Here is a 24822-nt window from a genome sequence, read left to right as displayed (position 1 = left end):
ATTTCATAATCTTTGCATTTTGCTAGTGTTTGTGTCTCTCACAAGTCCTTATTTTATCCTGTTTACACTGTGATTCAGTGTTCTTTCTACAAGCAGATTGTGTGAAGGGAAACTAACCTGATGCTGCACATTTTGCATTACAGCCTTAGAGCTTCTCAGTTTAGGTAGCAGTGTCTAATGGCAACTGATTTAAAAGAAATTTACATGGACAACATCAAGACTTTGGAAGACTTCATTTAATTTGACAGGCACAAAAAGAAATAAAATGCCTCATCTGTCTATAAGTAGAGGCACAAATTCACATAAACATGAAATTTAGTCTAGATCTATGCAGGTCAAATTAAGCAATACATTTTGGCATAGAAATGGGTAAAATGCATGCCTTCAGAGCTCACTGGGGAGATTTTTGCAATGCTTCTGCATTGGGCAATAACTAAGAAGTTACATACACAAAATCACTGACTCCAGACTCTGGAGTTCCTGCATTGTTTGGATCATTTTCCTGTTTGCACTACAGAGATCACTATACATGTGACCTAATTTATCCCTGGAGAGGAATGGGCTAACAGCAATCTTCACACCAACTGAAAGGTCTTTATGTGTAATTAAATTTAAGTATCTTAAATGTTAATATAAATCCATTCATATAGCGTTCATTTTCAGTCAAGGCCATTTAAACTAAGATATTTAAGCACTTATTTGAATCCTAACTCATATGTCTACATTTCTGTTGATCTCCTTTTTATACATTTGCCTTCAAACTTAAGCTGTCAATCAGAGGAGTCTGAAGAGGAACAACATCTGTGTATGATGTTCTTCACACGTGAAACCACAATGAAGTCACTGAGGTCTCTGTTGTAAAATCGGTTTCTATGGAAAGGTTTTGAGGTACAGAGACACTATTTGCTGAGCTACCAGACCTACTGAAGGCAGGAAAAAACAGAATTCTGTCTAAAATATTTAAAGTTCTCATTTAAAAAAAATTCTGTTGACATTTAGTTACCAGATAACAGCATGTCTTAAATCAGATGGAGTTGTATCAGGCTGTAAAGTTCCTTTCAAAGCTGCTGTGCTGCACATCTCTCTCAGAGATTATGGTTCCATTATGTGAATTATTCTGCACTTCTGCAAAGCAGGAGTCCTTGCAGAGCCACACACCAACAGACTCACAGTTTGACATCCTCCTCCCTGAGAAAACAGTGTCTCTTTGCCAGGAATTCTACTGCTTTGCCACTCACCACCAGAATATGAAAACATCTTCCCAGGATGGGAAAGCTGGGGATGCACAGAATATGGAAGCTGTTCACAAAAATTATAAAGTTCAGGTTTGTAGCAAGACAAGGTATATTTTATTATATATGTAGTTGGAAAAACATACACATTTCAGCAATTCTTCTGTTTGAATACTTCAGGCTATAATCTTGGTGACTCAATTGTTCAAAATGGCAAAAATCATGTTTGACACTTCCTGTGTCTAACACAGGGACTAAGGCGGGGAACTTTCAGAAACTTCCAGATGAATGAGAAAAACCCAAGCAGTGTCACTCAAGAACAATTGCTCTGACAGTTTGTCTCTCTCAAAAATAAAGTAAGTTTTCTTTAACAAATAACTGTTGAAAATTGATAGAACATGTATGGTTTTCTCCAGCTCTGTGGCAGATGGGGTATTTCTGAAACTACTGTATTTGTTTCTCTAACTTTTCATATAGGCTTTTCCTTTTTTTATGTTTTGTCACAGTGCAAAAAGTGACACTGAGATTCTCTGTCATTATTTCCATCATTATGTTTCAGTCATATTTAGAGTGAGAGCTAATTCCTTTTGAACAAAAGCCTTTTGCTCAGCATGAAGCATGACAAACTTAAATTCTAGTGATAAGTTCTGCTACAATTCTGAGGCTCTCTCTTCTCTATCGCCTTTCTCCTATCCACTGCAAGGTGTCCAGTAAATCAGATTCAAAACACTCTCACCTTAAAACCAGAGCTGAATTAAAAATTAGTGAGAAACAGTTAAAATAATTATTTTAACATATTATCAGCTCACTATAGCACCCAGTACTCCTTAAAAGACCACTGTGTAATTCCAGGTTCTACACACATCCTCACCTGATTTCACTGAACCTTTGTCTTATTCCTAAATTCCTGTGATTAAATAAACATGTAAAGAACATAAATATCCCATAAGAACACAGTGACCTGGGCATCTCAGCAACATTTCCATATTTATCTTCATAATCCTGAACATTTTAAAATCAGACAGAAAAGTGTCATCAATACACCAGTACAGAAAACACTGAGATGAAGGCAAACAGATCCCATTGAGGTTTTTTGGCTGGCACAGCTACAAACCCTCATTGCCAAATCGTGCTGGACATGGAAAGGGACAGTCACCTCTGCAGGGAATGGGACAGTCACAGCTGCAGCACGGCAGATCTTCACTGTAAATTAAAAGGCTTTTCTATTTAAATAGGGAAGCGTTCTAGGGAACCAACTCAGCACAAGCTCTTCCTGTGTAAACAATGGATAGGGGTTTCCACTCTGCTCTTGCCAGGACACTCACCACGGCTTTTACAAACATTCAAATAAGCCTGCAAAATCACCCTATTGCCGATAAAAATCCAGGAAAAAAGATTTGTCGTTCCTTTGGAGAGCCAAGGAGTAACAACAACATAGACAAAGCGGAGCTTTCAAGTTTTAAGAGAGGCACTTGAGGTTGTTGTAGAGATGGCGGTGAATCCAGCCCAAGCACAGGGGCACGGAGGTGACAAGGGACAGGTGACAGGGGGCAAGTGACAGAGGACAGGTGACAAGGGGCAGGGGACGGGTGACAGGAGACAGGTGACAAGGGACAGGCGACAGAGGACAGGTGACAAGGGACAGGTGACAGGGGGCAAGTGACAAGAGGCAGGTGACAAGAGGCAGGTGACAGGGGACAGGGGCACGGAGGTGACAAGGGGCAGGGGACAGGTGACAAGGGGCAGATAACAAAGAGCAGGGGACAGGGGACAAGGGGCAGATAACAAAGGGCAGGGGACAGGTGATAGGGGACAGGTGACAAGAGGCAGGTGACAAGAGGCAGGTGACAGGGGACAGGGGACAGGTGACAAGGGGCAGATAACAAAGGGCAGGTGACAGGTGACAGGGGACAGGGGACAGGTGACAAGGGGCAGATAACAAAGGGCAGGTGACAGGGGACAGGTGACAAGGGGCAGATAACAAAGGACAGGGGACAGGTGACAGGTGACAAGGGGCAGGTGACAAGTGACCCGCTCACACAGCAGTGAGCCGCTGCCCGCTCGCCGCACCCCTCCAGAGCGGCATCACCCGGCCATGCCCGCCCGCGCTTCCCCCGCTGCGCTCCCGCTCTGCAGCGCTCCGGGAGCCCTGGAGCAGCGCCCGGCCCCGCCCGGCCCCGCTCACCCGCCCGGCGCCGGTCACCGCCGGCAGCAGCACCGGGAGCAGCACCGGGAGCAGCTCAGGGAGCATCACCATCACCGGGATGGGCACCGGGAGCAGCTCAGGGAGCATCACCATCACCGGGATGGGCACCGGGAGCAGCCCCGGGAGCAGCCCCGGGAGCGGCGCCCAGCGCGGCCCCATCGCCGCCGGGGGCGGGGCGGGGGCGGCTCCGCTGCCGAGGATGCGGCCCCAGCCCCCGCACATCGGAGCTGCTCCGCGGGGCTCTGGCCGTGCCTGGAGGGGCTCTTCAGCCGCGGTGACAGAATCCGGGTTGGATCTATCGCAGTCCAGCTCCTTCACCCCACCGTACGAGGGTACTTTCGCAGCATTCCAATATTCCTTACTGCTCACCGCACCAGGCACTCGTGTGCCACTCGCAGCCGGGATGGTACAGACAGACTTCACTACAAATTCAGCCCTGCTCCTCAGAAAAACTCTAAAAACTCTAGAGAAAACTCTTAAACTAGAGAAAAAACTCTAAAAAGAGCTCCATGAGGTTCAAATGGCTTTCTTGCAAAAATATTTCTTCTAATATAGGTAATGAAATTACCAACAATTAAATATTTACATATCAAACAGGAAAAGCGTGGCCATGTTTTCAATCCATGTAATTTTTAATTCAGATTACCAGCATTATTAAACCAACTAACTATAACACATCCAGCAGGTTGCAATGCATATGGTTCTTTTAGAAAGCTGTTCCAGTAAAAAAGATTAATTAATATACAGAGTGGAAATACACAATCACAGTCATTGCAGAACAGCCCCAAACAATCACAGCCAGGTAAATGTGGTTTTTCAGTTTTTGGATTCACTAATTGGTGTTCTCTAAAATGAAGTATGTAGTGAAGTTAAAATAGATGTGGAAAAGATCAACTAAAGTGACCAAGGCAGTGGAGCATCAAACTTACATGAGTAATACTAACATGAATACTAATATGAAAAGATGGGAACTCATCTTTGAGGCTTAGTTCAATCAAAGCTGAGATACAATCAATCACAAAAGCAACTTGGTTGGAAAAGAAAAAATAAAAAGCAACTCACTGACTTCTGTAAGAATAAATGACATTCACTGAAATAAAGAGGCCAGTTTTAAAACTGCTAAAAGTCCTTTACACAGTGCATGATATCTGTACTCTTTTGCCACAGGTGCTTATGGAGGCAGATTGTACTTGGAAATTCAAAAGAGACACGAAAAACTAATGGTGATATCAGAGAATAATAAAGGCTGAGTCAATTAATCCAATGCCAGCTGCAACTGCACAACTATGATGAGTGCAAACAGCAGTCATGGTCTTCCAAACAAATCCCTTTCTGTGACTGTCAGAGATGAAATGTGGGGCTCAAGCTCCAGGCTGGCCCAAGAAGGTGTTTTTATGTTTTTATGCCCTTGTGTGAGCTCTAAGACAGAAGTCACTGCAGCTGCACAGTACAAAGGTACAAAGGTACAAAGCTGCAAAGCAAGTAATGGGTTTTGTGGTTCCTTTTTTTTTTGATTATTAAGAAACACTTTGTCACATTGCTCATTTTCCATTGTCCTGTGTAAAAGTACAGTCAGCACTATTACATTGAACAAACAGCACAAAAGATTTAAAAATAGCATAACAAGTGCCAGTTGGCCACCAAACAGGTTTGTTTTTGAAGGATATGCAAATCAGTGTCACCCTGACAGTTATGAACAATTCTAAAACAAGTAGATATTAACAATGTTATAAGAATTAACTGCTGTGTCTCTTTTTCAGTAGAAAAATAATTTCTTCATTTCTCTTTTTACAGACTCCACATTTGGCTTAACCCATGGTTCATCCAAAAGCCAAATGTTCTTCCATCAGAAGAGGCTGTTTACATCCACTTACTCATGATCTGATGTAGTCAAAAAAATAAGAATCAGACTTCAAAACCTAGAAAGAATGGCATAAAGTACAATTAATTTTATTTGCCTTCTATTTTCAGAGCTTGTGTGGCACCTTTTGATCCTAATTCCTCAAGAAATATGAAGTCCACAAACTTGAGAGCTATGTTTATGCTAAGGAAAACACAGATTATTCTTGTTTTCAATCAAAAGCCTATTTGAAGCCTTGAGAAAATACCAGATATTGCAAAATAAATGACAAAATTGGAAATATTGGAATAGAAACAACATAAGAGACATGGCTGAGTCTCGAGCTTGACTGAGAATCCTGGCCAGAATTTTCACAGCTAATAGAAGTAACCAGACACAGATTTCAATCCATTCCTCCACACTGAGAAAACAAGCTGTGAAACTTCAGCTGACATCCAGATGTCCTCTAAATTATGCAGCTTTGATTCAAACTTGTGTTCAGTGTGATACCAGGGGAGAGGGAAATAGAAATATTTGATGTCAGCTTGAAGGCAAACAGTTTGGATGATGCTCTCATTTGTTAGATGAAATAGCTTCTAGCTCTCCTGGTTTGAATGTGTTTCAGTGTTTTCCAGGAGTTTCCCAATAGTCTAAGGAACAGTGGGTTTATCTCCCTTGCCATAAATTCAGCCTTAGTGTCACACTGGATGATTCTGGATCTTCCCACACCTCCTCTGGCTTGTCACTTCTCAGTGGCAGTGGTGGGGTGGTGAAATTCCTTTCCTTCCTCTTCCACGGGAACCATTACATCATTCCCTGGAAAAGACTCTGTTTCCTGCTCTGGGTAATGCATTTCCAGTTCCTCTTCCATGCTTTCCTGGGCATCGAGGTTATTTTCACATCCTCTGACAGCACAGTTCTTGCCACTGGGCACTTCTGAAACAGACCCCACGATAACAGTGTCGGCCTTCATGATGTAGAGTTTTTCTGAGGAAGGAAAGAAATAGTGCTGAGCATGGTGAACAGTCACTGCTGCCCCAGAAATGGCTTTTTCATGCAACATTTTTATCAGGACTCTGGGCATTTCAGATCAAATCGATTGAGCTTCCATGGGATTAAGCCACTGAGCTAAAGGTGTGAATACAGGAAAAGACAAAGTGGAAAAGGCGGAAGACATTCACGAGAGTCTGTAAGAAGAAACAACTAATTGGGATCTAGATATAAAGAATCCAAGGTTTATGTTCCTGCTGTTTCAAGAAACAACAGGATGTAAAAGAAACCTTTGGGTAAAGATCAGCACTGTACAGAAGTTCTGGGGTCTTAGGACCTGCAAAGAAATTAGTTTCTTTCTAGCTCAGAATAAACTACAAAATTTTCTGAATCTTGGGTCCAACTTGTTGTCTTTAGTCCTTCCCAGAAAGGTAAATAAGGCCTTTTCAATGGCTTGCACCACTGCTCTTAATTCAGGAGGATGCTGCACTTCAGACACTGTAGGTTAATTGCTTGGAGATATTTGGATATGGTAAATTAAATAATCACATTCATCCCAATCCATCACTCACAGTAAAAACAGAAAGGGTGTTTAGTAAGGAAAGGTCAGTTTTTGTAATATGTAAAATAATACCTTCAAATAACCTCAGAATTGGGTTTGGAAGCAGTGCCAGAATGTCTCAGATGGTGTCTCAGGTAACAATTCTCCCCCTGTGAATGAGCTCCTTGCCTGACTTTATCTCCCACCCTGTGCCATGGTCAAAGACTTTACAGGAACACATTTCATTATTATGAAACCAGAGAAGAAAATGATAGCTAAGTACAATTCTCATTCAGTATTACAGCATCATCTTCCAGCAGACACAATCAGATTTCTTCTGTAAAATTTACATCTTCTAGAATGAAAAGGAGGAAGAAAGGAATCTTCTGTCAAATTCATAGTGACTAAGATAAACATGAAAAAAAAAAGAAAGCATTATATTCAGATGAATAGGTATTTCTGTGTCAAAGATCTGGAGATTCAGCACAATCTTTGTGAGGAGATCTGGACACTTTGAAGTTTAACAGTAATCTTGGAATGATACTATGTGCCATGTTTGAAAATTTGAAAAAAGAAGATGACAAAAGGAAAAAAAACAAAACAAAACCAAGACTCACCAATTCTGTTATTTGTGTGGTCTCTGACTCGAGAATCCACAGGGTAATCTGGGGCATTCCCACTGCTTGGTGTCACATCAGTCACACCCCAGTGAGGACTTTGTGCTTTTTCTGTGCTGGACACCAAGTTATTGTTGGTTTCCAAAGGAAGGGCTCTGTCAATTAACTCCTCCTCTTCTGGCCCACTGTCAGTGGTCAGTACGATCTTCTGCCAATACAAACAGGAGAGCAGAAGTGGGGTGAGTGTAAAAACACTGTGGACACTGCAACAGGTCCACAGAATCCTCCTGTGGCAGTCAGGATAACAGAATGTACTTCCCAGCACCACTGTCCCAGGGAGTGAAACGTTCCAAAGTATCTAACAGGTATGGGAACTTCAAACCAGGCTCCTGCATCACTTAAAACCATATTTCAAAATACTGTTTCTAAGCTGAATTCACAGATTTCTAATCACATTTTCAGGAATGTACCTCCTTTCCACTAAAGAAAATATGTTTTAGCTACCTCTTGAATTTTGCAAAGACCTGTCATGCTCCTAAAGAAGAATAGAACAAGCAAGAGGCCAAACTGATTTAACTTCAAAATGCAATTGCCTCAGCAGAACATCAGGTAGAAGAAACAAGCTCAGATGACCTAATACATGAAGAATTAATTACAAGCAGCTCTTTAAAAGAGGAATCAAATCTGAGAGAGGCTAAAGGTCCTAAATCACAATTTTCTGGTGGTTCTGATCTTCTGTTTCCACAAGGCTGGGAAAGAAAAAAAAATCTGAAATTTGGATTTTATAACCCTTGCTCATGGTCTGACTCTACAGAGACAAGAATTGAAGCTCCTCACAATTCAGGAATTAACAATTACACACTGAAATGATGACAGCTGATTGCAACCAGAGTAACTGGAAAAAGCAGTATCTTGTGTGTGTGTAGATGCACAACATTTAAAAGCAAACTCATTTAAAAACAACAAAAAATAACAGTCTAAAGAGTGGTTTAGCAGATCTGGACATTTAAAGTTAACAAGCCTAATGAACTGAGAAGATTTAGAGAATGAAAGTTGCTGTAATTTCACTGACAGAGGGGAAATCAAACCGAGCTGTGAGCATTTCATCTGCTGAGGAACTGCTTTCTGTTGTTGCCACACTAACTGATGTCTGTCCTGCTCGTCTGCAAACTGTCCTGTGACACCAGGAGCTTGTCCTGAAGGAATGACAAACCAAACCCACTGTGTACCCATATCACAGCCATGCCAAACCCTGCAGAGGGAAGGGGATGTGGAGAATGAGAGAAGAAAAGCACAAATCCCATCTGTGTGACTGGAGCAGTGAGATCAAATGGGACTCACACACATAAAGTTCTCCCAGAAGGAAGAAGAGGCATGTTCATCCTGTGATTTCAGATCTTGTCCCATGGAATGCACCAGGAATGGCTGAACACCAAACCAAATCCCCTCACAAGCAAGATTGGCGGCATCCCATTATTTAACAGCACAGATGTGTGTATTTTATCAGCCCAAAATATGAAGATAACAGGTCCTAATACACCTCATCCGACCTAAATGATTACATATTGTAGAGGGAAGTCCAAACTGAAAGGCTGGCACTTCTTGGACATTTGAAAAGAACATTTACTTTGGCATGGAAAGCAATCTGGTTTGGAATATTGTTCACACTTACTGCACATTTGTTCACGAGATCCGACCCTGCAGTGGAAAGCAAAAACATTATCAGAAGAAAGCTCATACAATCCCAAGGATGTTGATATATGCTCTGAAAGATCAGCTAGCAATGTGCTTCCTAAACCACTCCACATGCATGATGCTTTCCTTAAAACTCAGGGCACACTGAAATGACACTCCTGAGGTGAAGCAGCGACAGGTTGCTCCAAGACTGTGAGACCTTTCTGTCCCCTTCTGCATCACTGTCCCCACACCACAACTAGTATTCATCTTATGAAAAAAATGAACTGATGAAACTGCCTAGAAAAGCACAAGACAAGCTTATTAAAAAGGAAAAAAAAAGGAAAAGAATTGTTAATAACTTTCTACTGGATTAACAAATTAGGTCAGTTCATCATTTGGTCAGATGATTATTAAGGGGGTGGGATTTTATGGGTAGTTGCATTAATGATCCCAGGGAACACTGGGCAAAGAAGAGAGGTGAGGAGGAGGGAGTGTACAACATTCTGCAGCACCATGAAGGTGGATGGGCTCAGACCTACTGTCTAATTTCACCCTGATGTGCAATCATCTTTATTTTCAGAGCAACAGCTCTGTGATGCTGCACAGTAACAGTTTCTATTGTGCAAGGCAAATGAGGGAGAAAAAATTCCTTTTTGAGAAAATTGGGCTGCACACAAGAGGCTTTAAAATGTATTCCTGAATGAATGAATATAAAAAGCTCTGCTGTGTGGTGATTACAATCTGACACAACAGAGAACAGATCTGTCAGTGGCAGTGGAATTGCTGAGAAGGGATCAGCTAAATGGGTAAAATGTTTGCACTTTGTGGGATCTGGACAGGATTTTTTCTGAACATGTTTCTCCGATGTTTGAGTGCCCTGAAATCAGTCAGGCATTTCCCAGCACTGACACATCACCTGCCATGGGAGCAAAGTGCCATCTGGTGGCACCTGGACACATCCAGTGTGTCCCCTGCCTGCTCAGGAGGAGCAGGACAGGCCTCTTGCATGGCAGCAGGGACACAGGTGTGACATGAGAAACTTCCACTTTTTAAATTAAAACTCTATAAAATAAAATCCCACGTTCAGCTATCCACTTACTCTTCAGACAGAGGGATGGCACTGCTGGCCCACCAGTCACTCACCTTGAGATTTGAGCGTGTATTTGTGAGCAATGACCGAGTCCAGATGTGCTGCTAAAAGAAATCTTTCATTTAGTCAAACTCACCATGGAGCCTGAGGGCTCCAACAGCTTCACCACACCCACAGATCTACAACCAACCTACAGCGTGCACATCCTGCCTCCTATAAAAGAGGGAATGTGGTTTTGCAGGCACACCCCACATGGAACTCTAGGCAAAGCTATGGGGAGTCAGTGGCAGTAAAAATCACCCTTCCTCTTATGCTCAAAGCCCAGTCCTGTTCCCAGAACCAAAAACTACTCACACAACACTTCAGGTATCATTTAATACAAGTGTCTGTGCTTAGAGAATGAACTTTCCCTTTCCCCACCTGTGGGTCTCCCACCTGCTTCCCTCCAGAAATTCCCAGCTGCCTCCATCTCTCATGTTCTCCAAGATCCTGCATGAGCAGCTTGCCCTAAACCCTTATCTGGCCTGTAGAGAACATTCTCTTCCCCAATGACCTCCACAAATATCCCCACATTTGAGTTTCCCACCTGCTGTTTGGCAGATCAACCAGCACATCACCTGTTACAGCTTGAAAAACTCACACTTTCTTCTGAGGACGAGGATCCTCTTCTTGCAAACCTTCCACTTCCAAAATATCAGCATGCCCCCAAGAAGCAGTGCCACAGAGAGAACCACTGCCCACAGCACCACACCTACAGCACAGAGAGGGAGCACAGAGAAAAGGCAGAGGGGAAGCCCTGGGTACATCCATGTGTTTGAACAGACATCATTTCACAAGTCAGAGGGGATTTGCAGGAAGTTCCCACATAAAAATTGTGTTTGCCAAAGATACTTTCAAATAAAAAGTGCTAGAGAGAAAATGCTGTGTCTTTGTTACCTCCTGTTGTCATCTCCCCCTTGGCTGAGGTGGGAGAAGTGCCAGCCTGGGCTTTCTCCTCAGGGGTCGAACTGGGATTTTCAGTTGTGACACTTAGAAGGTCACCACTAGCAGAGGTCACCAGGTTCTCCTTAAACATCCTCAGGTCAAAGTTATTTGTTTCATTGCTGGATCTCATAGACAAAGTGCTCGGGGTGAGGTAAGTGGGCAGCTGGTCCAGGCAAACCTGATCATGTGTGGCATTTCCTTTCCTTAGCGTTGCTTTGTTCAACTTGGCACAGCTGGGAGTGAAAAGGAACAGGTATCACTGCTGAGGTACAAGGTACAAGTGTTTTCCCTGTGACAAACATCCCCTTGGTCATTTTTGTACCAACTGCAGTTATTGCTTTTGCTGTAAAAGTCATTATTCTTCTCATCCTTGTGGCAGTAACTCTTGGCCTGGATGCAGAGCTGCTGCTCACACAGGTGTGCAATTCCACTGTACTTAGTAAACTAAAAATGAGACAAGCAGGATTCCTTCCTTCCCTTGTTCCTCCAGCCCAGAGCTGAGGCCTTCTAACCTCTGCACATGAACCCAAAGTGATTCCTGTGCTTCTGAGATGAATTTGTACACTTTGCACCAGAAGTGACATACTCTGTTTCATCCTTTATTAATTTCAGTTAATTTGTCACTCCCATTAAAGAAGCACAGACTCACTTGGTGTGGGGTTTGCAGATGTCTGTGCTGGAGTTTTGATCAGAGAAGGTCCCAGGAGGGCACTCTTCACAAGTGACATCATTTGTTGAGGTGCCTGAATAAAAATAACAACCGAGAACCGTCCAAATAAAACACACCAGGCCTGTGGCCAGGACATGAAAGGTTATCTGGGCAGGCAGGAGTTCCTACCCCTGATTTTGACTCCAAAGCCAGGCCTGCAAGCAGAGTGGAGCTGGCAGCGAGTGCAGGTGTTCTCGACTATCATCCTGCAGAACAGGCCGGGCCGGCACTCGCACGTGCGGCTGGAGTTGAAGGAGCAGGGCTGCTTCTCCACAAGGTCCGTGTCTGTGGGCAAGGAACAAAGGATCACCTTGCAAGGGAAGGGTGAAGTGGGGCCAAAGCTGAGCGACACCAGGTCTAAGGCTCAGGAAGAAGAAAAAGGTGCTGCTCCTCCTCATGATCACCTCAGAGTGGTTTGGGTTGAAGATGAGTTTAGCACTGATCTCATCCCACCCCCTCCATGGGCAGGGACACCTCTCACTGTCCCAGGCTGCTCCAAGCCCTGTCCAACCTGGACTTGGACACTTCCAGGGTTGGGGCAGCCACAGCTTCTCTGTGCCAGGGCCTCACACCCTCACAGGGGAACTATTTCCTCCTGGTATCTAATCTAAACCTGCCCTCTTTCGGTTTAAAGCCATATGATGGTAATTGAGGTCATGAATAATTAGAGAAGCCTGTAGATAACACCTTGTAAATGGGCAGAAAGCAGAAACCAGACTGGGATAGCATTGGAGGAGGAGAATTTTTAGGTAGTCCCAGGAAACACAAGAAGTAACATGGATGAAGTGCAAGGTAACATTCTGCTGTTTAACTCAGTAACCAAGGATGGATAATTTTGCTGTGGAAATTCTAAATGAATAAAATAAAAATTAAGTGTAAATATAATATACAGTGACAGAATATAACTGTGAGGTATGTGTGGGGAAAAGGAAACCTTTTGAGCATGACACACAGGCATCACATCGTGGCTTTGGGGACACATTGTTCAAATATTGATCAGGTCCACATGTCATGCAGTCTTCAGCTGGATCCTGAGGACATGCTTTCTTTTTAACATAGCCTGGAGGAAAAAAAAGCAAAATATACAAAATACCAATCCAAAATGGGCAGAAAACCATCCTGAAATGTTCTTGTCTGCTTGTTAGCATTACCACAGTCTTCTCTTTGTCATTTGCTTTCTCTAGGACATTTTTGCCTTTCCCATTCAAGTGCTAAGGTGCAGGGACATAATCCCAGCTGGAATGGACTGCTGTGGAATGGGCAGATGGCAAGTCATGTGCTGCCAGAAAAGTCAGCCAAGTCTCCATGAGGGCCATTGTCCTGCCATTATTAAGTTCCTGGGGAAATGGGTTTCAAGTTTCCTTCCTTTAATTAAAAGGACTTTTAGAAAAACTCCTCTTTCTTTGCAGTGAGCAGCTGAGTTAGTGTTAGATATGAGCAGGTTATTGCTTGAAGGGGTAGTGGAGGATAAAGGTGGAAAAGATTCTTAACAACTTTTACAGTGGAGGAGTCCAGGACTGCCATGAGGATTTAGTGATAAAGAATCAGCAAAGGGGAACTGATGGATCCTGTGGCTCATTAGAGCCTGATGTAAATCAGATTTCTGCTTCTCACCCAACCTCACTGTGACATCTCTCATGCCAGGAGCTTTGGCAAATCATGGTTTTGAAGGAGAAAAGAGCTTTTCTTGAGACTGTCAAAGTCACATCCCCACCCATTATTTCCTTTTATTGGACCATTTTCTCCATCCCTTGCTCTGATTTACACCTGAACAGCTGAAGGACTGTGGTGTGGCCAGCAGCACAGGATATCCCAGTGGGAATCCTGATGGAACTGGATGTAAATGCTGGCAATCAAACACTACAGCCCTCTGTATCATCAGAGCACAAATACAGCTCAGGAATTTCCTTTAAGAAAAACAAAATAAAAGATTTCTGCAAGAAGATACAGATGGTGGTGAAGTTCCACAAAATACCCACCCCACTGAGGGGGTTTTGGCCAGTGGGGCAGTTTCAGACATTTCCACAACTCCTGTCCCACCAAGGTCCCTCTGAGTCTCACCCAGCTTCCAACACAGCTCAATGATCCCCTGACCAGGGCCTGTTCCTCACCTGAGACACTTTCCAAACTGCTGTGACTACGAGAATGATGTCAGATTTTCCATACCTTCATTTCATATTTATTTATCTCTGAGAAGAAACTCATTTAGGCAAATTTCACTTTTCTAATTCACCCCCGGGGGCAAGTTTGAAATGGATTCTTTGACCTGGCTAAATCAGTGTCAAGTGAAGTGATAAAATCCCATATAAATTCTATCACATGATCTGGTTTGCATGCAGACTGCACAGGAGCAGAAGAGTGGAGAAGAGATTCACAACTGGAACCACATTAGTCAGTGATTCATGAATCTTTTCATGAAGAAAATTCATGCCCTTTTCTTCAGGGACAAAACACAACCCTGCAGACACACAGGGTCTCTGTGAGAAGGGCTCCATGCAAGTTGGACTGAATTCTAAACATACCTGAGGGACACTGGAAACAGCAGTTTTGTGAAGTTTCATCATAGAACCAATTCTCTTGTGTGTCACAGGAATGAGGTGGGGTTAATGATGTCTGGAAATTGAAAGGGACAAAAGACACAATTAGAAAACAACTAATTCTGTACTAGGGCAGATCCCAATGCCTGCCTCAAGCAATGGCAGCTGCAGATGGTAAGGAAAAGCCCACAGCTTTTCTGAAAATCCAAGTATCCCCAAAGCAACTAAATTATTGTCTGTATTTCCTTTATTTGCAGTTAGCAAATTAAAAAAAAAAAAAAATAAAAGGATAAAAAATACTGTCCTCAAATGATTTCATGTTATTTGGAGCTAAGGGTTTTTTTAGGGAAAGGAATAAAATCCCCAACATCTGTAACAGATTTCCAGCTCTGTGTGCACTGGAGTAAGAGGTGATACCACATTCAGCATCATTTAAATCCACATAGATTTGGTGTAATCCACAGAGGTCGTTCCTGTTTGCAGCATACAAGTTTTCTGTTAGTTATGCAGTCACACTGAATTTAAAAACCTAAAATTATTATAAACCAATAAATTATTTTACTTATTATTCAGGGACAAATCCTACAAGAAGTTTTTGCCTTGAAAAGAATGCTGCAAATACTCCCACAATGAAGCCCTTATTCAAATAACTGATCCCACTTCTGTTGTGAGTGAAGGTTTTCAGAAATAACCTTTCACCACTACATAACCAATATTTATTTAGTTAAATAAAAAAAACCCCACCACAGAATAGTTTCGATTTTAGCTTACAAAATGAGACTCAGCTACAGCTTGTAACAAGAAGCACATAATTAGTTTTATTATGGCTGGGCCACTACATGCTCTGGGAAATTACAGTGCTACAAGTGTTCTGATGAGAAAATCTGATTTTTGAATTTGGCATCTCCCTTAAGAATCCCCTAAAAATGTTGTTATCTGAATTTCATTTTCAGTATTTACAACAAGATATGAACAGTGATTTGTTGGGTTTTTTTTTAGGTAAAGAATTGATAAACAGATTCCCCAGAGATTTTCCCACATGATACTGGTGGAGCAGGTAAATATTTCAGAAACTCTACATCTCATTTTCTGCTGATGAATTTCCCACTGGTCTTTGAAACACTGCTTGCTGTTCCCTCTGTGCACTGTGCAGAATCTCACTGCCTAACTCATTTCACAGCCTGCTCTCCTGTTTAATATACACAAAACAAAATTATTTAACTCCCATCAGGAAAACAGGAACTTTCAGTCAAGGAGGAAATGAACAGAAGAACCTCAAATACCCAATTTTTTCTTCCTGGTTCTCTTGGGCAACCAACTCTGGCTGAAATGAAGCTGAACTTTAAATAAGAGTACAAATTATTATTGAATTACTTATGCAGCATATAAGGTTCCAGTTTATTTAATTGTCTGTTTTGGGGTTTAAATAAAAGAATAGTGTCTGTGTAAAAATGTGAGAGAACAGCTTTTAAAAAATTTACCTTGCCAAGAATATGAAAATCAGGAGTTTAGTATTAGATTCTGCTCCTGGTTCCAGCAGTGCACATTGTGATTATGAATTTGACCTGATGGCAGTGCAGTGATAAATCACTGCATGAACTAGGCCTACAAACTAAATAAATTATGCAGATATTCATATGAGAGAGTACTCAACCTTATTTTCCCCCTTTCCACGGGAGGGCAGCTCTGCACTGCAGCCACCTGCCTTATCCAGGTCATCCATGGCTCCCCCACAAATGCTGCTGTCAAAGCTTTGTAGCCACCTGAGCTCTTACTGAGCCAAACCCAAGGTGCTCTGCTGGGAGAGGAATTTTAACAAATCACAGCAGAATGTCTGTGACTGAGAAAAAGCCTTCTGAAGACCCCACTGCTTCTAACCCAGAAGCAAAATGCCTGTGATCTGTTCAGTAGAGGTGTTTCAGGAGCATAAAAATTAGTGTAGATCCTTTCAGTGATAAATAACCTTCATATCAATGCTCAGCATCAGTCACCTTGCCCCCATCCTTGGCTTCTTTTTCCCTCCAGTTCTGAAGCAGTCTGACTCCTTCAACAGCAGCACAATGAGGCAAAGTTCTGCTCTCAACTCAGCAGGAAGGTTTGTCCCCAGCATTCTCTAAGGGCTCAGTGAAGAAATACCAGTTTTATTGCAATAGCAGCTGCTCTTGCCATTACGACTTCTGTTTGTTAATGTGTATTATTAAAAATCCCTTTAACATTCAAGGAAGGTCACACACGTACTGGAGCAAGGCTGTGGTGGACAGAAGGTCTTTATTCCTCTCTCTTTCTCTTCAAATAAAAGTTTTGGATTTAGCAGGAGGTGGAATGCATCTTGTGTAAGGAAAGATGACAATTCCTCTCCTGCTTGCACTGCTCTGTGGCAGATGCAGAGGGAGGCACTGGTTTTGAGATTTCAGCAAGTCAACTATTTTATTTTATTTTATTTTCTGAATGCACTGCAGATCAAGGACCAATTAAATAAAGCAAACATATAGATCAGAAGTATTTGGGGTTTTCAACACTTGCTTGAGTGAATTTGTTTCAGAAAATAAGCTTTTTATAGCTCTTCTCACTTTCCTTATTTCTGCAAAACTGTTTGCTATTCCAGTTTAAATAATGGCAGTTGTAAAGGTGGTGCTGAATTCAGTGGGCTACTCTGCAATTCAGTCAGGACAAGGCTTGACTCATTTATTTATGGTTTTTTGAACTCATAGAGAAAAAGTGATTGTGAGGCAGACTAAGAAATTGGCTTGCTACAAATGAGCTGTAAGTCAGGAAGAAAGCATATTACCGTAAAAAAAAAATAATCTACCAGCAGTGGCTATTCTAGAACTGACTAATACTGCAGCAAAACAGTTAACTGTCTGTCAAGCTTCTATCCAAATTCTGACAGCACAGAGAAAGCTGATAATCTACAGCTTCAGGTAGTCAAGCTTCATTTGCTTGATATAAAGACATTATCAACAAGTGAGAGTTTTCTGGCTATAAAAAGAAACAAAACTTAAATTGTGGACTGAGGTATGATGGAATATGGTTTAAAAATGTGACCAGGAAGCAGTGACTTGCTCACATGAGACAGCATCACTTGTACTGCAGTAAAAGTATTGCTGTGAGAGAGGCAGTGCAGGACAGAGCAAAGGCAGCTGCTTATGCCAGCAGTGTCTGTGCATTTATTATTTATATTCCAGGTAACTGATCACTTTACAGTGAGTCTGAATATTGACAATGAGTATCACAAAACCTAATTTTCTCTCTGCCCCATTCATTTTGTGAACAAACCATCAAAACTGATGTCAAAAAGCATCATCTTTTTGTTTGGCTTTCCTGCTAAAGCTGTCTGCCTTCAGCACACTGGACAAGTTTATCTGAATGCCCTCCCAAACATTCCTCTGGTGAGCAAAGATTACAGACTCCACTCCCACAGATCACTCATCCCTCTGCACATCAGGAAGGAGACAGTGGCAGGACAGATAACCTGAGGAAAGTAAAGCAAACTTGCAATGAGGGAGGGGAATTTACAACTAAAGACACAAGAGCAAACTCCTACTCTTACCAAAAGAAGCAGGAGGGTCTTTTTCAAATGTCTGTTAAGAGGATACAGAATTTGGTTACTATCAAAGATTTAACTGGAGTCAGTGTCTTGTAAAAAAAAAAAATCTGGCAGCCCAAGTGATGTGCTGGATTTTTCAGTTACTGAGTACAGACAGGTGTCTTATGCTAATATATATTTGTATTTCTACTGTAAAGGAATATCCTCATTTCCAGTCCAACACTCCATGCAAATACTCACCTGCTTGACTTTACCACTGCAGCCTCTCTGTGCCTGACCTTTTTTCTTTTTTTTTTTAATGTGTATTTTAAAGCATCAGTCAAGGAAATCACCTGGATTGATGCCAGGTGCTGCGGGCTCACTGCCATGTGATCCCCAGGAGGAGGGGACAGGTCTCAGTCAGGGGGTGAGAGCAAACCCACAAGAGCTGATAGGATCAGAGCAGGGAGCTGGTGTGCATCTACTGCATCAGCTGAGTGCAGCCAGTGGGCTGTGCCTATTTAAAGTGATTTTTGATTCAGAATTAGTAGTGGATCCATGAGGAAGTCGGTGTCAGCAGGGTGAGGGGTGTAAAGGGAAAGGTCTATTATTGTTTAGCCTCTACACCTTTCAACTTGCCCCTCCTGATTTGCATCAGCAGCAGCTCTGAACCAAGTTCTGCAAGCAATGTGCCTGTCACTGAGCACACAGGCAAAAATAAACCCCCAGCAACCTCAAACCTTCCCTCACTCCCCAGCTGTGCTGTCCTGGAGCTGCAGCAGCTCCAGCAGTGCCAACAGGATGCACATCACAGCTCACATCCCACACTCCTGCCTGTAAAGATCCCACAGAGGGCAAACTCTCCTGGCTGCTCTGCTTTATCTCCTGAGAGCTCTTCTCACCCTTTTCCCCCTGTGTTGCACAAACCCTGCTTCTGTGGACACCCAGCTGAAGGGCAGGATGGCTCTGCAGCCCAGACCTCACCAAGCTCCTGCATCCTGCTGCAGGACCCTGGTGTCCCCCTGCCTTACCTGTGGGGCTGTGTGGATGTCCTGGAGGAGCAGCAGGAGCCCCAGTGCCAGGGGCAGGCTGCAGGCAGCCATCTGAGGTGCTGTTAAATGTCTCTGGCTCCCAGCATCGCAGGTGAGACGGGCAGGTTGTTCCTTCCGGAGGCTGAGACCCTTCCAGGGTCCCACCAAGTCATGCTCCTTGCCTGTTCATTCAGCCCAGAGACATTCCAGCTGTTCAAGACAAGCAGGAGACAGGCTTTGAGATTCAACTGAGTTGAGAAAACAATTTAGAAGGAGGGGGGAGGGGGTCTGCCCCAAAAGAGAAAAGTAAAAATAGAACAAAACAAAAGTGCCTCGGTGTCCAGCCCCGGTGCTGTCAGCTCTGAGAGTGGGGTGTGAGAAGCAAGGTTGTGTCCCACGGCACAGGGCTGGCTGTGCAGGCTCCTGACTCATCTGGGCTGCCCTCAGCACTTCACCACCCCAAAGCCTTGGACAGGCACAAGTCCAAGCCCTGCCCCATACAGCTGTCAATTTTTCGAGAGCTGCAGTCAAGCCTCAAGGAAGTTCCCAGTAAGAAACATTCTTTCAGTACACTCATTTTACTCCTGTTTGGATGAGTGGGTGAAGACTCACAATCAACCACAATGACTCCTCTAAGTTTTAGGCTTTACACGTTGCCACTTAAAACACCAACATACTGAAGACTTTCCCCTTGAGAAAACTTCCCTTTCCTCCAATCCCAAGAGAAACTAATTCCTGTTGGTGACAATCATCCTGAAGACTTCTGCTCATCGTTTCACTCACTTCCATTTGTTACTCTGGTTTTTGTTCTGATGCCTGGAAATATTTCAGTTGGTTGAAGATGCCATGAAGCCTCCTTATCTGCCCTAGAAGTATTGTCAAAAGTGAAGGTTAGCCACTTCAAAAGGGCAAAGTGCCTTGAAAACCCTCTGAGGTATACAGGAAAATAATGACAATTTGAATTCTCACACCTCTGGGTTGTTTTTTCTTTGCTTCTCACCCTTATCATTAACAACAAAAGAAACGAGAAAATACTGAAAATCAGATAAATGATGATTTTACTAAAGACCCACAGCTACATCACTGCCACCACAACCAAGCACCAAAGATGAGCATTCCACAGGGACCCTGTGTAAACACCTTCAGCTCTCAGCTGGGACGATTTTAACTGCCTCCATTGATTTCTCCAAAACTCCACCACATAAACCCCAGGCATTTTCAGCACACTGCACACTGTGTGTGACACACAATGAATCTCCTCTCCTCACTCTGCCAGGGCACTGCTCACTTCCTCAACTCTTCTAGCTACAAAATCTCTTGGGGAAGCTGTGCCTTATATTTCTAAAGACAATGAAGAATTTCAATGCCAGATTGTTGCATTCATGATTTTCTTAATTAAATAATGGGCTAGAACACACCTTAATCTTCTGTAGTGATATTCCATTAGGCAATTCTCCCAATTTATTAATGCAGTTTCAAATGACAGTAGTCAGGACAATTGATGAGATCTGTTTGTATTCTTTCCCTCCCCTCTGTGTTTTGCTTTTTTTTCCTCTTATCAGCCCCTATCCAAGTTTTTCTAGCAAAAGGACAGGCACCAACATCATAGAGAGCCTGGAAGGTTTAAGTTACACTGCTGAAGTCAGAGTATCTGATGCAACAATCACTTATGTGAGTGCAAAAATCTCAGTGTAAAAGACTTTTTTCCCAGAACTGGCACCAGGGAGAGTTTTCTGGCCTGTTTTCCAGAGGAAGCAAGATTGAAACAAGCGTACTGAGCATTTTTTATATACATGTATATCAGTTCCTTTTTAATGAATGGTGTCAATATTTTTAAAATCCATCGGATAACTTAATTCAGATTTGTCTGAGACAGCAATGCCATTAAATTCTACAAAGATCCATGGAACAAGATGACTTGAGTAAAGGGATAAGTTACTGATGGCACTCACTGAGGGAAGGCTCCAGGGTGCTCCTCAGAAGAAAAATGCATCCAAAGTGAAACTGGGCTTCCCATCTGCCAGTCTTCCCTGAACTTCTTAAATTCTTTCTTGATTGCATTAGATATTTAAAAGGATAGGAAGTGGAAAATGCTTATTGTTGCTGCTGGCTTTTCGGAAAGGCTGTTACAAGACAAAATGTTATTGGAAGTGTGTAATAAAAGCAACATTAATAAAGAGGGTGAAGAGTTTATTCCACAGGAACATCCCAGCCTGCATGCATTTCCAAGTGAATGCAGTTTTTCAGACTTTGTGTGTTTTGATTTCAAATACAACAAAAGGGGCTTTCCAAAAGAAGTCCTTTCAGTGACTGGAAGGAGCACCCCCATTTTATAACAAACCCACGCTGCTGTTCTCTACATGGTGGCTCCATTTCCTAGAAAATAATCTCCTATATTAATATGAAAAAAAACCCCACAGAACAAATAGAAGCAAACAATCAACCCCTTATTCTCTGTTCTTGCATCTGTCAGGAAAATAGAGGAAGCCCCTGTGAGCATGCTGTTATTATTTATAATGTTTATTTATTACATGTATATTTGGAACACTTTTTGCTTTAGGTGTTAAAGGTAGTGATGCTCTCAGACAAGATTTCTTGGCATTTTCTAGTTTAACCAATTCAGAAAACCTCCTGTAAGTCAGGGGTTGTTCAAATGCCACTTGATACCTGGAGCAAGAGAATGCAGAGACCCAACTAAGCCTCAAGGGAAAGTCTCCACCACATCCCAAAACATCCCTTCAGCAAAGTCTGCTCACTGTGCTCTGAGAGCCTGGCCATGGAACACTGCAGAAGGAGCATTGCTACACATGTGCACAAGCAAAACTACTCATGACCTTCTCTAATTCTGAGGTAGCTGATTTTAGTCTCATGTTGTACTTTTACCATGGTTTCTTCTGCTTTTGAATACGTATGTTCAGCTAATTAATATACATCTAGCTGTGTGAGGGAAGAAAAAATGACAAGTGTCATCTCTAAACTTCTGTCAGACAGATGAAAAAGACCATGAAATTTAAAAGGATACATATTAAAATACCTTGTCTAAAATCTGTATTTCAGTGTCTGTCAGTGCTGCTATTCAGAATGATGCCAAATAGATTTTTGCCTTTATATATTCTCTGTATTCTTTAAATATATATTTGTAGCTCTGTAGCCTGTTACTGTGTTTGTAGTTAGCATTTTACCCACCCTATTACACAAAAAGACAAAATAAATTCCCTGGTGGCTCCAAGCCCTGGACATTCAAGGTTTGACTCTCTGGGAGCCAAGGTTGAAACCAGCTTTCTGAGAAACATTTTCATAAACAAAATTTAGTTTCTGTCTAAGAGGGTGGAGGGTTTCAGAAAGGGTAGAACCAGGGAGGAGTTACTTCATGACCTGTGCCTCTAATTGGGGATTCTTGTCAGTTATACTAATTTACTAAACACACAGAAATTGTACCTGCTTTATGTTCTGTGTGCATCTTTGGCACTTTCCATCTGGCATTCTGTGTGCTCCAAGGATCCCTATAAATCACCTGGCTCTGGATCATACTTGTAGGACTGGTGAAACAACATCAAGAGCATTTTGTCAGCAGTGTGCTGACAAAAAAACCACCAAATTCTTGCTCATTACCCAGATGAAACAATGCCAGAGCTTGAAACTTCCTGAGGAGCCCCAGGAGTAGCAAAAGCAGGGCTGGCTGAGATACACACCACATACCTTGGGGTACAAACTAAAAGAGAAGGGAAATTAAGGCATTTCCTGCAATGAAAAGTGCAAAGAATCGCAGGTTTAAAAGAAGAAAAACAAGAAATTGAGAGGAAGAATGCCAAGAATTAATCTTGCAGCCTTTCTTGATCTATTTAGGCGTTTTAGCCATCAAAGAGCTGTTCTGGGGATGGATGGTGACACTGTGATGACAACACAGCATGCAGGATCCTGCTGATTTTAGGCATTGTAAGAAAAGCCAAACACTGAACTTCTCAGTAAATCTTTCCACAGCCCAGAGGACCGACAGGAGGGAGAGCAGCACTGGGATCTCACTGAGATACATCACACACCCATCAGGGTTTGAACTGCCTGTAGCTGACACAGTGTTTGAAATCCTACATGAAAGAAGAAATACAACCTCATTTATGCCAGAGATTGGCAAAATTCTGTCCCTCTGTGCCACTCTGGTACTGGTATTTATTTGCTGGCACATACACTGCTCATTCTTAGTATTAAATATTTGTCAATCTATTTAATTACATCACTTTAATGGCTTAAATACACTGCAGGTGCTCTTGAGAACATGATCTGAGAGCTGTCTTAATTCAGAAATTTACCTTGGTGTATTTGTCCACTGTGATCAACAATGAAGATGGTTTAAAGCTCTTGTTGCACACTTGTTAAAATGTAGCAATGGCTTAAAATTGGCTACCTTCAGGAAAAAAAGAGGTTAGCACATTAATAATAAAGATAACCTGTCTTAAGTTCCACTTACACTTCTACATGTCATTTAGAAAGATTTTACTTGGATAAAAAATCTTATACCTTTGTTTTCATTATCTCAAGTAATAGTACTGCCTTGCATAAAGGGATAAAATAACTAATCTAACAACAAAAAAAATCTGTATAAAATGTCTTTTACTGCCCCCATAGTAGCATCAAAACTAAAGTAGATTTTGAGTCAGACTGAAAAATGAGAAGAGCTGACACAGAACTCAGTTCTCTCAAGAAAGACAAGGCTTCCATGAAAGAAACCAAAACCATATCACAGAATTACTATGCCCACAGGCTGGGAGAGAAAGAGAGGGAGAGGGAGAGAGAGAAATGACCTTAGATGAGAGATCACACCATGTCTGTACTTTCAGTAATTCTGACTGCAGCTTCTGGAAGGGTGCTACACTTACACATGGTCATTCTCCATAGAAAAAGCTCTTGGTAAAGCAGTTTGAAAAAGCACCAAGAGCTCCCATTCTATACATTTTAATCCCAAATAGAAAATAAAAAAAGTTTGGGGAAGACTGGCCAGGTGGTTAAAACACAGAAGTGGGACTCATTAGTTCCCCATAGTGTCACAGACATTTTGGGTAGCTCATTATAGCTTGTAGATATATATATATATATATATACATATATATATATATATGTATATAGCTTGTATCCCTTCTTGATACTCTGGCTCTCCTCACCTAAAAGCTGAGTTTTAAAGCTTTAAAGCTTAACAACAGAAGCCAGATGAACTTCCCTGTGTGAACATGAACAAAAGAAACTTGGGAAATATCAAATAATTTTTGTGAAAGAATCAAAGGGGAAGATTTTCAGGATGTAGGTTTTTCCAAAGACTGTAAAACTTCTTTTCTTTGACTAATTGAGCGTCTCAGCCATAAAAATTTAGGGTGTTTTTCTTCTTCCTGGCAGTCTTGCTCTGCAGAAACCAATGGAAGGGAGAAAACCAAGTCCTTAGTTTTGGTCTGCCATTATCCAGGGAGCTGGTGCAATTGAGGGGCTTGACTCCAAAGAGAAGGGGAAGAACTTCTCTTGTGTTTTCAAATTTGAGACATTCTGCAAGCAAATTTTTATGGACTTTGAAAACACAAGTTCCAAAGAGATGAAAGCCCCAAAATCAAAGTTTGCAAATGATTCAAAAAGCAAGTTCAAGCCACATGCAGCTGTTTCACCTGGGAGTTCTGGGGAGAGTCACTGCTTGATGTGCTCATAACAAAACAGAACACATAAATCAGCACTACATTAATTCAAAACTCTTGATATTAATTCTTATAATGTACTGACAGCAAGAAACACCTGAACCTGAGACACCACGAAAATGATCTCAAGAGAAGGCAAACAAACACTAAAGGCCATCTGACACTGGTTC

The 24822-nt window shown here is 42.2% G+C and overlaps 3 protein-coding genes across 14 annotated transcripts in view; 1 reads left to right on the top strand and 2 right to left on the bottom strand.

Moving 5' to 3' along the window:
* LOC111938704 (tumor necrosis factor receptor superfamily member 1B-like) overlaps positions 1-3609 on the bottom strand; it is a 13410-nt gene extending 9801 nt beyond the window's left edge. For 2 of the 4 annotated variants that reach the window (XM_086860319.1, XM_086860321.1), the window contains exons 1-2: positions 3569-3609; positions 3418-3513 (exon numbers count right to left, since the gene is read on the bottom strand). In XM_086860319.1, coding sequence (XP_086716445.1) covers positions 3418-3489 — 72 coding nt within the window. In that variant the 5' untranslated portion in view covers positions 3490-3513; positions 3569-3609. Of the gene's footprint in view, positions 1-3417 lie in introns of all 4 variants that reach the window. The other 2 variants (XM_086860317.1, XM_086860320.1) reach the window with 1 other exon arrangement.
* LOC147649525 (uncharacterized) overlaps positions 1-6659 on the top strand; it is a 19023-nt gene extending 12364 nt beyond the window's left edge. For 2 of the 4 annotated variants that reach the window (XM_086860324.1, XM_086860326.1), the window contains exons 4-5: positions 1484-1588; positions 5233-6659. The gene's annotated coding sequence lies outside the window, so the exon portion shown is untranslated. Of the gene's footprint in view, positions 1-767; positions 3278-3696; positions 4462-5232 lie in introns of those variants that run through there. The other 2 variants (XM_086860325.1, XM_086860327.1) reach the window with 2 other exon arrangements.
* TNFRSF8 (TNF receptor superfamily member 8) lies at positions 4052-24822 on the bottom strand. 6 transcript variants are annotated; one of them, XM_023940635.2, is made up of 15 exons: positions 24626-24822; positions 23288-23382; positions 22419-22519; positions 20933-21103; positions 18981-19190; positions 14409-14499; positions 12821-12946; positions 12016-12171; positions 11827-11920; positions 11130-11410; positions 10834-10944; positions 10247-10297; positions 9099-9124; positions 7427-7634; positions 4052-6265 (listed from the first exon to the last, which is right to left on the bottom strand). In XM_023940635.2, exons 5-15 carry the CDS (start codon positions 19050-19052, stop codon positions 6021-6023), a joined length of 1461 nt encoding a protein of 486 aa, XP_023796403.2. In that variant the 5' UTR covers positions 19053-19190; positions 20933-21103; positions 22419-22519; positions 23288-23382; positions 24626-24822; the 3' UTR covers positions 4052-6020. The 6 variants fall into 6 exon arrangements, with proteins under 6 accessions (XP_023796403.2, XP_086716441.1, XP_023796402.2 ...); XM_086860315.1 differs by lacking the exon at positions 22419-22519 and having other exon boundaries at positions 24626-24817; XM_023940634.2 differs by lacking the exons at positions 22419-22519; positions 23288-23382; positions 24626-24822 and adding an exon at positions 19764-19846.

This window comes from Cyanistes caeruleus, chromosome 22 (assembly GCF_971803275.1).
Source record: "Cyanistes caeruleus chromosome 22, bCyaCae1.hap1.1, whole genome shotgun sequence".
Taxonomy (NCBI): Eukaryota; Metazoa; Chordata; class Aves; order Passeriformes; family Paridae; genus Cyanistes; species Cyanistes caeruleus.
This window is presented reverse-complemented; position numbering and strand designations above follow the sequence as displayed.

Excerpts from the sequence above, each read along its gene's own strand:
- TNFRSF8 (XM_023940635.2), bottom strand. The coding sequence starts at position 19,052 with ATGGCTGCCTGCAGCCTGCCCCTGGCACTGGGGCTCCTGCTGCTCCTC. Across the intron at positions 12,172-12,820 it reads CTGTGTGTCATGCTCAAAAG|ACACGGACCTTGTGGAGAAG; the intron begins GTTTCCTTTTCC and ends CCTTGCCCACAG. Across the intron at positions 11,921-12,015 it reads CTTTGGAGTCAAAATCAGGG|GCACCTCAACAAATGATGTC; the intron begins GTAGGAACTCCT and ends ATTTTTATTCAG.